Source organism: Aquila chrysaetos, chromosome 1 (assembly GCF_900496995.4).
Source record: "Aquila chrysaetos chrysaetos chromosome 1, bAquChr1.4, whole genome shotgun sequence".
Lineage (NCBI taxonomy): Eukaryota > Metazoa > Chordata > Aves > Accipitriformes > Accipitridae > Aquila > Aquila chrysaetos.
The window spans coordinates 68,973,833-68,988,463 of NC_044004.1; the positions used below are offsets into that span (position 1 = coordinate 68,973,833).

A 14,631-nucleotide genomic window follows, 5' to 3' on the forward strand; every position below is an offset into this window, starting at 1 on the left:
TGTGTCCCTACCTTGTCTTTGCCTGGACTCAGGTTTTGTTGTTCTCACCCTGCTTCTGACTGTCCGTTTTTGAGCAACAGGCTCCGTCTTAGCAGTGAAGTGGGCTTCACTGTTTTCCTATGTTCCTCTATGGAGGCATCTTTAAAGTTCATCTTTTATTTGTTTTTATTCTTTTCACAAACCCCAACATCTTTATCACTTCTCAGTGACCTTTTCAGGTGTTGTTGCCTATCATTGCACAACGAAAGACTTCCATGCACAATATTAATGTTTCTTTTTGTGGGTCCTGCAAGCTCTTTATTGAAATATTTCCAACTTTCATGGTTGATGTTTTTAGAAAGAGCAACTTAAGCACCATGCTACTAATATAAAAAAATCACTTGGGTTCTATTTTCTTCCATATCAAGGATTTTAAATTATCATAACATTACTGCTTTTTACCATACTCCATAGTAATGTTAGATATTTGCAAAAGCATTTGAGAAAAAAATAAGAGCATTAGTTGGTAAAGTTTTCTATTTAGCAAGGAGACTTTCTCTGTTTCCTCTGTGCAGTTTTTCTGTCATTCAGATTGTCTGATTACGTGCAGTTTTTCAGGACTTAGGAAACAAAAAGTACATGTCCCCCTCACAAGTGGAACTAGGGTTCTTTTATTTGAGCAGTAATTTTGTGTTAATATTTATTTTTTATTATTAGAGTATTATTAAATCCCTCCAAATAACTTCTTATACTTGACGCATGTTGTGACTGAGAGCATGACTACATAGACCCTTCCTTTGTTCATGCTTTGAACATGCTAGCTTGGGCACACGGCTCTGCTGCCAGCGCTAGATGGCTCCCAGGCTGGTGCAAGCTCCCATCTGGGCAGCCCACAACACACACAAGAGGACTTGGGTTTCTCTGGACAGATGCCCCTGAACTGGCATTAGAGGGGACAGCACTGACTGCTTTTAATAGCTACAAAAAGGCATTAAAAAAAACACCACCAAGGGATCAGGCAAACCAGCTTGCAATTTCGGCTGAAGCTTGAGATTAAAAACCAAAAGTTTTCTTACTCCCTTTTTTTTTTTTTTTTGTGGGGAATACAGAAAATTTTTATGCCAAAAAAGCAGTTGCTTATCTCTGGCTAATAGTGGATGAGTCTGCTCACAGTAAAAGATACATCCTAAAATAACACCAGACAGGTTGCTGTGATGCTGGTGGTGACAAATGAAGACTGCAGGACCACTCAGGATCACAGATACCTTAGATAAGTCGCAAGACATATCTTACTCAGGAACTACAGTATCTGGAAGGATTCCACCATTTATTTTAACTGACTTACTAGAAATAAGAATTCTGGTGCCACAAATAAAACCTTTGTGAAAGTAAGTTGGGAAGGGAGTAAGATATATAGCATTTGGAGCGCTGCAGTTTCATATAGTCAATATATTTTTGAGCTTGTGAGCCTTTTGCAGGCTTTCAGCAAACAAGCTTGCAGCAGAGCCTTAATTACATATTTCACAAAAGGAATTCTCAGTTTTTAAATACAGTGTGCTTGCCAGAGGTGATAGATGAACATATAAGTGGAAGGCTCCAAAGCAATAAAACATATCTTTGGTGATGGGGACACTGCAGAAAGTAGGAAGACATTATAATAACATAGATGAATGCAGACAGAAGAAGGAAAGAAAATTTCTTTGACCAAATAAATGTTGTTAAAGCAGTTTTCATGATTGCCTGACCTGAAATACCTTGTTTCAGAATAAATAATTTCTTGAACTTTTTGTCTTTTAGACATAAGAAGATAGAAATAACCTTACAAATGGAACAAGCTTTTGTGACATTCGTATAGCACTGCACACAGTATATTTACCTCTTGGGTAAATGTGGGGTGCTTGAAAGATCGCGAAAGACAGGCTAGCAGCAATCCACTTCAGGCTGGTAGTAACCAAAAGTTATCTGATAACTGTTTAATGTCCTGTGTCTTTCAGAGCAAAGTGAAGTGCCTTGCTGTGGGACATCTGCATTACTGGTAGTGTTCATCCTCTTGCCATGAGCTCATAGAAACCTGGTTACCTTGTCCAGCACTGTTTCTCACTCAGTTTATCCATTTTCTGGTTTGGTGGAATTTTTTAGATGCGTTCTCCCATGGGAGCTTCCTTCTGCATCTCCTATTCTTCTCATCGAGTTTTATCCCCTGGAGTATGAGGAGGGAGGTACTGCACACTTCCTCTCCTTCTCTTCTGTATCAGCTATCATCTGCCTTTTCCCAATTCACCTCCTGTTCTGAGTTTGGCCGTCTCTCCCTCTCAGCTCTCAGCCTCACCCTGGGTGGTTGTTCTGTTACCAGATCCTCTGGACGTCTAACTTTTCTTGATCGCATTTGGCTTGCAAGCAGGATTGATTGAAAATAGTCTAACCACCACTGTCTATTTGCTCCTTTCACAGGATTTCTGCTCATTTCATTTTCAAAATTACTTACCTGATTTCTTCTTGACCATCTGTGTGGTGTCAAACTGTCTGAATAACCCAAAGTATAAATATGACATACACTTCCAGAAGAATGGAGAGATAATAAATTTTGACCTTCCTTGTTAAGGCTCATCAGCACCTCCTCACTTCCACCTCTTTAAGGAATACTTATTGCAAAGGACAATCTATTTAATTTATATCTGTAGGGTTCCATGTGACCATAAGGATCTTCCCTTGTGGATTTTGTTGCTTCTGAGGTCTATGGAGGTGTGAAGATGAAACAGAGAAGCAGCTGTTTAAATGAGTTATAGGATGTGAGAGCAGACAGTAAACCAGCAAAAGTTATAAATACGAATTTATCTTCTCTGAATGACACTTCAGCATACTGTTTGTTTGTTTTCTTAGCTTTGTCTTTTTCAGTTAAATAGTGGTTTCATTCTTTCAGTTACTAGTATAAAGCTGTAAAGGTAGGCATAGCATTGAACAAGAGATTAAAACATAATGTAGTATAAACACTGTGAAGCAGTGATTGAAAAATATGTAAGCTAAGTAAAAGAAAATAAGTAATCAAAGTACCACATATCAGAGTCCAAAGCCAGTCCCTGGGGAACTTTTTGTGCATGACAGCTACTAGCAGTCAGAAGGCTGATTTGGTGACTCTAGACAGTTACTTATGTATTCAGGTCACACTTTGTTCTCTTCTTCAGTTACAGCTTCAACCAGATATGGTATCCTCTCAGCATTTCTTGACAAAAGTCAAGCTAAAGGCTTTTCAGAAGGGGTGGTTAATGCATTCTCCATATTGATATTACCAGTTTGAGGATAAGAGAAAAAAATCACTAAATGTGAAAACTGAAAATACATACATGTTCAGAATTATGCCCAGCAGCTTAGCAAAGGGGTAAATAGTAACTTTCTCAAGCTGCTGGGCTTTGTTTGCCAGAAATCAATCTATCTGGAGGGGCAAGAGGAGGGAGAGAACAGTATTTCTGCAGTTGGTGTGCACCTTATCCTCACCTCAGGGAAAATACAGATGGTGACAGTCCCGGCAGTTTCTAACCTCATCTTGGATGATCAGCTTTACACAGCTACTCGTTACGAAGTTGACTTGGGGTTAGTAGGGAAATGATACCAGGTGACACAGAAGGGCAGGAAAGGTGTCCGTAAAGATGTATTTCACTAAATTTCATTGAGAATTAAGTTTTACCTTTACATAAAATTTTTAGCTCTTAAGACTTCTATGCAAAACGATTTCAAAATAATTTTATTACTAGCCTGTAATATACTGAGTCTTAATCTTCCTATTACTTTTTAATGATCTACTGGAGAACTTGGAGACCTTCCATTTTACTAAGCATATTTTGTTTTAAACTCCAAAACCCATACAGAAATGCAGTCTATTACTTAATAATTTCAATATTATTTTGTCATGTATGCTTTTCTAACATAGAAGTTTTGGAATTTGCTGTGGAGTGTTTGTTTAAAGCAGAAATCTTACATCAAGTCCTCCCCCCCCCCCTTCATTTTAGTATAGGGATGTCATGGTGAAAGATGGATTTCTGTGGGACATCTCTCACAATGGTGATTTATTATTTAACATTAGTTGGTCTCAGTCCATCTTCTTCCTGGCCACTGTGTAAGATACTCTTAAAGGATAACAATGCTGACTGTCTTGGTAGTGTGCTTTGGGATACACAGATAATGCTGTGCACAAACCAGTGTTATGGTCTCAGAGTCACTGGACTTGTACTCACTTCGCAGAAAACACCATTCCCCGGCATTAATTAGAGACAGAGCCCAAGGATTGAATGTGGATGTTGACTCACCTGATTCTTCAGGTCACTGTCGAGGTCAGTTGCTGGGTATGTTCTGGGAAGATTTCTGGACCACAGTATGGACACAGAGCTCCAGTTTCCAGGCTGCAGACAAAGCTGCCCAGAGGGTATGGTGGGTGGAAGTAGGTGGTTTCCCTCGGAGCTGAGAAATCTTCCATGAAGTGCTGAGGTTCCTGTTGCACCAGAGACCAACTCTGGTTTGCCATGAACAAGCTAAGAAGCTTGCTGAATAGAAAAAGCACTTTGCTACAGAGAGAAGATTCAGTCGAAGGAGAAGAAAGAAGCACTGTAGTTAGGACTCCAGGAATAAATCTTTAAAGTAAATAGAAGTACTTTCAAAACACCTACAGCATCCTCTTTTGCATCAATGAAGAATATGCAGCTGCTTTGCAAGGGACTACCTTTCACCAGCTTGAGATAATCAGAAAGCTGATATTTTTCCAGCTTCCCAGAACTGATAGCTATAAATCCACCATAGGGAAGAGAATATTATATTTCTTAAGAGATAAAAGAGGGGTGATGACTAATGCTGAAGTGAATTGTTAAGAGACTTATTTACTTAATTGAGCCTGCCTGTTTGGTATGTGTCCCAATTAATTCAATTTTTGTTGTGACCATATTGAAGCAACCTACACTCTTGTGACCTTCTCTTATAATTATTACCATATTCCTCTTTTGATTATGTACTGAAAAAGCTCTGCTAAAATATCTGTAGCTTTAGTACAGAGTCAGATTTTTCCATTGTTTAGATCTCAAGGATAGTAACAAAAAGAATCATTCTTTATTGAAGTTCTTGGAGGTTATGGGTCACTTACAGCCCTTAGGGGATAGGGGGTCTTCCTTTTTAATTTCACAGAATGACTATTTTGAGTAGGCAGAACTTGTTCTCTAACTATAAATTCTTTTAAGAAAAATGTGTTGTTGGGTGGTAGCACTCAGAGGTGCCTCATAATTCCTCTGGTCTGCTGAATATTGTATATATTACAGGGTCACAGAAGAAAGTAACAGCAGCTGAAAAGGGGCTGGCAAGTATGACCATCCCTAAACTTGCTGCGATTGCTATGTGGAATCTCTGCCCCAAATGAGGCATTGTTTTTATTATTGCTTAAATTAACTACAGTATTTGACAGCTCTTTGCATAAACCACAGCGGAGCTGTCCGGACACCTATCTGTGAAGGAGAGACTCTTTCAGACGTGGCAGTCAAATCTGCAGTGGTAGGTGACTCTGTCAGTGAGGGGTTGCCTGTAGAAGGAGGGTGTTTATTCCTCAGTGCTTCTTCGGATGAAGATTTGGCTGGTTTGTGCCAACCTCCACAATAGTAACTTACACTCAGTAAGATGTTTTTGTACTCCTGTACTCAGCTCCTCTCCTCCTGTTTACCTCAAAATCCCAGCCAAATGGTTTTTCTGCATCACGGCATGCACACGTGCACTGGTGGAGCTAGTTCTGGGCAGCAATCCCACAGGCGGTGTCGGTTTAGAGAAGGGTGCTCTGCATGTGGCATCTTTCCTTCCAGTGGAAATAGAAGGTGTTTTACCAGAAGTAAGTCTTAAACCAAGCCCCCTCACCACTGGCTGTTGTATTTGGAAAGCTGCTGGGTACCCTTGCAGTTTTGTGCACCGCTTACAACAGAGGTCCCTTCTCCTCAAGCAACAGGACCCTTGCAGAGACTATTTCTTTACACAAGGCTTGCTGATACCGTTTGTCTTATTGAGCTAAGTAGTATCACTGCTACCCCCTAGGCTCCATCAGCTCTCTGCTCCCTTCTGTCCAGATCAAAACTGGATGTGCTTTTAACTTCTTGAAGCACTGTGTACCTTTTTTTCTCTTCCTTGTTCCCAGTCCTTTTCTCTCTACTTCCTTACGGAGTGCCTTCATGTCTGTGTTTTATGCTGTGTGTAGGTTTGGGGGTTTTTTTTGTATGGCAGACTCTCTGTGTTCCTGAAACAATTAAAAACACTTCTTTAAAGATAATGGCTTGCTCTGGGTCTCAGTTTTTCAATGGATGGCCCTCTAAGCTGCTGGGGATTTTGATGCCTGAGGACAGCAGGTGCTGGGTAGAGCTTACCCCAGATGCCACCCACTCATTAGTGTGCTGTGTCTTCTTGGTTTACCGTTTATCTGAGCAATCTTCTGTTCTCCTTCAATGTAAGACTGCTCATGTAGCAAAAATTCCTGCATCAGTAGAAGAAAAAAGGTTTGGAAATCTTCCTTCAGCCATGAATAATAACCCAGTGTAAAATAGACCACCGTCTCAGACCAGGCCTTCTTCATGCAGCAGGCAAAGGTGGGTGATTGAAAAAGCCAAAGGAGTGGTCTCGCCACAAAAACAGAATTAGAGTTTAATGCTTTGCCCTGCTAGCTCTTGACTTTCTCTCTTTACATAATCTGGTTTAACTCTTTGACTATATCTATGTCTAGAACACTTTGACTAAGTGTTCTGCTTTAGAGTACATATGAAAGATGCTGTATGAAAGATTAATTTCCTTTTCACATGAACTCATATGCCAGATTACACAGCATGCAGCCGAGGTGTTGCATTTTATATGACACCTACAGGACTCTACTGAATGAAATCTGCAAGTTCTTAAAATATGGCTTTCTGTTTATGTGGTTTTTGGCATAGAAACAGAAAAGCTGGGGCTGGAGGTGGGAAATGGATTGCCATCCTGGAAATTTAACGACCAGCTCTTTCCCTGTGACGTGTGTGGAAAAGTGTTTGGTCGACAGCAGACTCTGTCCCGGCATCTCTCACTGCACACAGGTAAGCCGATGCTTTGTGGTTGGTTGTTAACAGCAGTGAGGAAATCCGTGTGTTCGTCATGGTTTGTTTAACTGGAGGGGAAAGAAGGTAAGCAGAAGAGCGTGTGAGCCATCCTCAGCTCCTTGCACTTAGGGCAGAGCCAAGCGCAGAAACAGGACAGAATGTCAGAGTGGTGTTCAGGGGATTAACTAACATTTTATTTCTTTACAGCCTTGTTGTAATTTATCTTTACAAAACGTGTGAATTCAAGTTTGTCCAGGTTCCAGCAGACCAGCCTGTAGATACCAACTGGTTAACCAGGCCTGTTAATGGAATTCTGAAGAGAACGCACAGCCTTTCTTACATTCACCTGATGAGCTTTTTAAATGTCACTGAACAACAGAAGATTTGGCCTTGGTGTTTCAGATCTGGTGAAACTGAAAGGATTTAATATCTGTCATTCATCTTTCCTCTCACCATCCAGTTCTCCTGAGAGGAACAGGGGCTGTTCTACCCCATACCAACTTTCTTAAAGTGAATCAGCTTCATATCAACTGAGACTAACAGAGTTTTTATACGGAAGATGCACCTTGTTTGCCTGCTGAGGTGCACTGCACAAAATAAGACTTGAAAGCAAGAATTTCTGATGCAGTGCTGAAAAATACTGTTGGTATAATGCCAATGTATGTTGTACTGTTTAGTAGAGCCACGCTGAAAATGTTCAAATGCTGTGTTCCATGGTGTCATGGGATTTTCTTAGTTCTAAGCTGCTCTATTGAATGCCTTTCCCTTAACACTTGCAGCGTTGTATTTCATATTTACAGCAGCAGCTCCTCAAAGGGAAAGGTTGTAAAAGCTGATGTAATGTTTGGTTATTTTAATCAACTCTTTGCAAAATAAAGCTTGGCATGTACAAAAAATGTGCTGCCAGAATTTAGAAATGTTTAATTTAAAATAAAATAATTTTTATTGTAAATTGTTTAAGTTGTGAAGCATCAGAAAGTCATGATGAATTTGTTTATTTCTTCAACTGTTCTTTGAGTGAGTTTTTTTCGTTAGTGTTCAGAACTGGCCTAATGATACAGTGTTCCCTTTCCTCCCCCCCCTCAGATTTTAATACAAAATCATCAACCACCAACTCTCTGCAAGTGATCACATGGGCAACCTCAAGAATAACCAGACCCCAAAATCAAATAAAACATGCTAGGTAAAGGAAGTAGATGTAGATTATTGGCCTGTTTCTCTACTGGCTGTGCTGCAGCTCTCAGAGCAGCAGTTGCCCCAGTTTTCCGAAGTTTTATATTATCTGACTACAAATGGTAGAGCAAGTTAAAAAAACTAGCCCTAAACTACCTGCAAATTAGTTTTTTTCTGAGTAATTGCTGTGAACTCCTATAAGTTTCCAAAATGTCGAGCTTCCAAAGTACCTCGTTCTGAAAGCTGCTCGGAGAAACCCAAAGGAATGCGTACTTGGTTATTGGCAGCTTTGAAAATAGCTTGCTTCAAAGTGAAGTATACATTTAAGGTTTTCTGTTTCTTTTTCAGAAGAGAGAAAATACAAATGCCACTTGTGCCCCTATGCTGCTAAGTGCCGTGCTAACCTGAACCAGCACCTGACCGTCCATTCTGTGAAGCTGGTGAGTACAGACACTGAGGACATTGTCAGCGCTGTCACTTCTGAAGGCAGCGATGGAAAGAAGCACCCTTATTACTACAGGTGAGGACCCAGACAAGGGCTGTGCACCAGATGCTGGCATCTGCATGTCTTGCCTGCCTGCTAAGGACGTGTTACAAGGCCACCCTTCTGGTGTTGGAGGGTGGAACTGCGATGAAAGGTTTTTGTCTTGCCTGTATCTGACCTAGGCTAAGCAGCAAAACCCAGTTGGCTGCCTCATGCTGTTTGACTTGGCTAGCCATTGGGAAAGACTCTGGGGTTTGGTGTGGGTTGTTTTTTTTTAAATGGCTTTGGGAGGCAGATGGGCTTTTAGAAGCCTCTTTAACTTTTTATGCAGTGTTCATTTAAGTTTTGTGTTTGGAAACATCCCATCGCATACACAGATTCACGGCAAATCTAAAGCAGTGTGCTTCCAATTGCCTCTGACAGCTCCATTGTTTTCAGCCAAATCTATGAAATCAAATAGTAAAGCATAATAAGAATTGTTATATCAATATACACATTTCCTCCATTTGCTAGAGGCATATACATTCAGTGACCAACATGATGAAAGAAAGAAAACCTTTAGGAGAATTTGCCTGAAAAATTGAAAGGAATTGCCCAGATAAAATGGATATTTGGACATTCTCCTTGTTGTATCCACTGTTGTGCACTCTGCAAACGGTGACATGCACTCTAGTGGCCAAGCAGATTACCAAATCACTCTTACTTTTAGTCAAAGTGCCAAGAGCAGATTTAATTACAAAATCATAGAAGTAAGAAATAAATGAGACCTGCCGGATTAGATTATCTAGTCCATCCCCCTGGGAAAGCAAAATAATGCCCTAGAGTATATGCCTTTTTAAATGTTTTTGGCTTGTTTTAAATGTTAATGGCCTAATCAAAGCAAGAGGAGGACTCTGCAAAGAAAGTTAAATTAAAGGGTCCTTTCCATTGCCTCTCAATATCACTCTGTTTATGCACTGGCTGTGAAATCTGTATCCCTGCTAATTATTTGCATAGCTGATGACTGCTGTTTTCCAGTCAAGCATAAGAAATGTTTGAACCCATTTTTACTTGCTTACACTGAAACTGCCAGGCAGTTTTGCACAGGATCCCAGTTTGGCATGGGAACCGTTCCAGAGCTTGAAAATAACTCCTGGAGTGTGCAGCAAGCTCTCCGTTTGTCAGTGTATCAGCCGTACTAAACATCTTGGCAAAGCTGCAATGCCTCTTATTGCCCAAAGGAATCAGCTAGGTGATGCGCAGCATCTGGAATCTGTAGTTTTTAATTAACTTTATGATTATTTAGCGTCATTATAGCATGTACAGGATTGTTGCATTGTGCCTGCCCTTAATCACGTTGGCATGGCCATCAGTTCAAAGGCAGTTCAGCAGACAAAAGAATTTTGCAGTGAACATTCAACAGTGAGGAAGAGAAGAAATCTGTGCAGTGAGTTTTTTCTTGCAAATTCAGGGAACGGCAATATGCTTCTGTTTGTGGTTTGGTTTTTAATATTTCTTACTCTTGAATTCCCTTCTGCCTGCAGCTGTCATGTGTGTGGGTTTGAGACGGAGATGAATGTCCAGTTTGTCAGTCATATGTCCCTCCACGTGGATAAAGAGCAGTGGATGTTCTCTATTTGCTGCACAGCATGCGATTTTGTCACTATGGAAGAGGCAGATATGAAGGCTCATGTCAACAGCAAGCACACAGGTGATGATCCCTCTCTCCCAGCTGCAGTGATCTCTCTCTTCCTTGCTTTTTAGGTGCAACCTTCACAGTTCCCATTAGCACTCTACTTTCACTGAAAGGCTTGCTAATTAAGGCCTGATCTCTCAAAGTTGAAGTGAATTGGACTCCAGCCAGCCAGGCAAATAATCTGGTAGTGCGGATCAATTTTCAAGCTTAGCGAAATAAATGAAGGACTACTTAGCCCTCCTTCTTCCTATTCCCCTTATCCCCCAAATCCCCTCCCCTGTTGAAGTCAGCATACTTTGTTTGTTTTTCTGACTGGTTTACTATTTCATCAAAATCCTGGTTTGACTTCAGTGATGATAAGGTGACTTTGAGCACTAATTGTGCATACCTGGCTGTAAGTTTGAAATACACAATATGTTGAGCTTCGCTCTTTAGTGTGTTTGCCTCCACAGACTAACAGTTTGGAATTTCACGCTGATGTTTAGTTGACGCTGTGATTCAGCAATGCCGTAAATGTAACTTTATATTAAATAACAGAACAAGTCATGTGTTCTCTCCCTGCTCCTGTTCAATTAATAGCCAAAGATAAGAGTAATAGCAGTTTTCAGACAAGCTCCAAATGCTTAGTCCAGCTAATGAAGTCTGGCATAATTTAAGGAGAAGAAAATTAGAATCCTTTTAATTATTTTCTCTTATAACACCAGGCAGAAGCATTTTGCTGCCACAAACTACTAACAGTTGTGTTGACAATACTGAACCTGAACTGCATGCAGCACAATTTTTCCATTGCTAAATTGCTTTTCCTGTCCTACCAGGAATAAAATTGGGAAAACAGCGAGGGGTGGAGAAGGACAAGGGAGAGAACAATGCAGTTGTTTGTGATCACAGATACATAAGTTAAATGTAACTACAGAAATACAAACTACTGGAAAGCTTTCAAGGGATTTTATGCCAGGATAACTCTCGGCACTACTCCTCTATCTCAGTGTTTGCATCTAACTCCACTTCATATACAGGAAGTCAAGGCAAATGAGAAATGCCACCCATAGCCACATGAAAAGCTTGCATCGGAGCTCAGAGCTGAGCTGTACTCTACTGTATCTTCCCATCATGGCTAAAAGATCGGAGCTGCTGCTTGTCTTCTAAAGAAAGACAAAAAAACCTTTTTGTTCTTCCTTTACCCTGTCAAACTGAGCCATTCAGCTGGCGATATAGCCAAATGCTTACACATTCAGCAAATACAGAGAGTAAAAAATAGAATGGATTTTCTGGGTCACTTGACTCCAGTCCCTTATCCTGTGATGTTACCAAGTTGTAAAAGGCCTGTTTGTAAGGATGTTGGCATATGTCTTCAAGCAAGTATAATTGTTTTAAACCAACTACTTCTACAGACAGGCAGCTGCAGATTTTCCTGCACTAAAGATTAGGGACCTTTTTAAAATTTCCAGCATGTCTTACTGATAACCAGAATACACACATGTTGTTCTTGTGCCACAACTGTCCTTTATCTGAAACAGCAGTCCACCTCTTGCTCCCTCCACCTTTCTTCCCTCCTTCCACAGTACTTATTCCCTTAGTATATTTATGGAGAGCAACCCTCTCCCCTCTAAATGTACATTGAGCCTTTTCTTATATGAAACACAGTTTTCTTATTGTATCAATCCCTCACAGCATATGTTCTTGTTAGAACCCCTGCTCTCAACATATGCAATCACAGATGTACATGGTGAAATGAAATAAGTAGCGGTGGCAGTGTAAAACAGCAGCAGCTACTGGGAATAGCTCACAATAACATTCTGTGATCGTATTTACCTTCCTTGAAGGCTCCCCCACACTGATTGCTCATATTCATCCCCTGTTCTGCTCAAATTCTTCTTTTGTTTTCCGTGACTGTTCCCAACTTAAGCACTCCTCATTTGTAGCACAAATTCTTGTTACTGGCCCTTCAGGTCATAACCTTGTACTCTGTACTATTAAATTTCATTCCATTTCTATTACTCTGGTCCCCAAGGTCAGTGAATCTTTCTATATGATATCCCAGTCATCCTCCCTATTGACAGCTCGGGTCATCAGATTTCATTAGTGCATTCCTACATTTTTATCTTAAAGGTGCCGCTCATCAGTTTAAAGCTAGGCTCACAGGAACTGGTGTTTGCAGAGGCCTTGATCAGGGGACTTTATCACATAGACAATACAAAGTTCTAGTAAAGTCTCTTTTTAACACAGCTCTGATTAAACTAAGACATAGGTGGGAGGTAATAATTTGCCCATCCTTGCTTTGCTGGCTCACGGCAGGTCTCATATGAGAACTTTCACTCGTGTTCATTTCTAGTGTGTGATAGGGTTTGGGATTTGAACTTCATACATTTATTGCACACACAAGGAAACTCTGATGGGCTTCAGCTTTATATCTGGTTAAATAACATTTTTTTCAAATTAATTATCTTCAATAAGAGGTCCTAATAAAACCAGATAAATCTTGAGACCACGCTGTTATCTCTTACAATCATTACTGAGGATGCTCCTCAGTACGATGAGTCAGATTATTCTCCTTTGCCCTTCCTCCCATATTCACCCATTGGACCCACATAAACAGAAAGGTGGGGGAAGTTTAGTTTGGACCAGTAGGCACTTTTGGTTTCTGCACCCCAAACCTACAGAAGCTCTGTTACCTTTCTAAGTGACAAGTTCCTCACTGTTTTTGAACGCTGAGCTAATCAAAGTGTTTTCTTGGGATTTTTTCAGCCTGGTAATGAGGTAGAGTTGCATGCTTCCTTCCTACTACCATTACAGACAGACTCAACTCTAGGATAAACTGAGAGATGTACTGTTGTAAATGCTAATAAAAAGGAAGGAGGTGCAACTATGATCTCTTAACAGATCAATTAATTTCAGCCTTGTTTGTAAGCATGTTTGAATTAACTGTAAATATTTTCCCTGAAATTTAAAACAGGATCATTGAGATTCCATCTAATCTGCTGTACTAGTTATTGCTCTCTATTCCTGTTTTTCAGCTGAAGAGAGGAAGACACCCAGTGAATCTAACAGTCCATCTTCATCTTCGCTGTCAGCGCTGAGCGACTCTGCCAACAGCAAAGAAGATGCAGACATAACCCCCAAAACCAAGGGTTCAAACAACCTGCTAGTCATTTCTGTAGTGCCTGGTAGTCAGACCTCAGTGAACACTGAAGAGAAGTCAGAGAAAGGTGAAACACTGTTAAACAAATACAAACTGTCACCTTCTATGCAGTTGATCTGGCCACAATGTAAGGAATACATTTTCTTGTTTTATTTTTCAGGCTTTGAATGTGTTTTCTGTAACTTCGTCTGCAAAACAAAAAATATGTTTGAGCGCCATCTGCAAATCCACCTGATCACACGGATGTTCGAATGCGATGTGTGCCACAAGTTCATGAAGACACCTGAACAATTACTGGAGCACAAGAAATGCCACACTGTCCCCACCGGTGGGCTCAAGTAAGGAAAGCAAGTACACAAACTTTTACTGTGTTAAGCACCTCTAATACTGTAAGGAGAGGACAAAAGGAAGTCAATTGGAAAGGGTTACTTAAATGTGTGATAATCCAGATTTGGGGCTTCCTTTTATTTAGATGACCCAAGCCCAGTCCTTTAGTGTAGGCCTGCATCATTACAGCAGATCGGTAAGCTAGCAGCAGGTGTAGTATCCACTGGTCTTAGAGCTGTAACAAACTGTGGTCCTTTCCCTTTTCAAGTCAAATAGGAGACAGTATGTGCTGGGTCCTACGGAGAATGAGGCAGCACTACACAGAGTTGTTGGCAAACTATGAGGGGTTTTTTTTCAAGGCATCAAAGGAGAGCACAGAGCACAGGCTCTATTCTGCACCTGGCTCAAAGAAACTAAACCCTGTATAGTCTCTGCAACTAGGTATGAAGTTACAACCTTAAAGGTTATAACCTTTGTAGACTCTAAGGCAAAGTCAGTCCTCTCCAAGAATTAATAACTTTGATGCTTTCTGCTTTGGTTTGCGTGCCCCAGAATGATCACTATTGTATAAATTAGCACGTAACGAGTAATACACTCTCTTAAGAAAAAAGCCCTTTGGCTTTTGCTAAGGTGGTATCCTTTAAGGTCTGTTGGTGCAGAGCAGTGTTGCTAGAGAATGAGCGTGCCCTTACGTCAAGGTTGGACCCCTGAGGGAAGGAGTGACTGCTGGGGCCATATGCTTGCTCTCTGTGGGCAGGCAATGTGACGTTCTGCA

General features: G+C 40.7%; 1 protein-coding gene across 6 annotated transcripts in view; it reads left to right on the forward strand.

Moving 5' to 3' along the window:
* The window catches only part of ZNF827 (zinc finger protein 827), a 115,729-nt gene that overhangs the window by 94,863 nt on the left and 6,235 nt on the right, over positions 1-14,631 (forward strand). For 5 of the 6 annotated variants that reach the window (XR_003925420.2, XR_003925419.2, XM_030028386.2 and 2 more), the window contains exons 9-13: positions 6,918-7,055; positions 8,580-8,751; positions 10,239-10,405; positions 13,405-13,596; positions 13,690-13,867. Coding sequence is in view for 4 of the 6 variants with exons in the window: in XM_030028386.2 (XP_029884246.1) it covers positions 6,918-7,055; positions 8,580-8,751; positions 10,239-10,405; positions 13,405-13,596; positions 13,690-13,867 (847 nt within the window). In the remaining 2 variants the exon portion in view is untranslated. Of the gene's footprint in view, positions 1-6,917; positions 7,056-8,579; positions 8,752-10,238; positions 10,406-13,404; positions 13,597-13,689; positions 13,881-14,631 lie in introns of all 6 variants that reach the window. The other variant, XM_030028409.2, reaches the window with a different exon arrangement.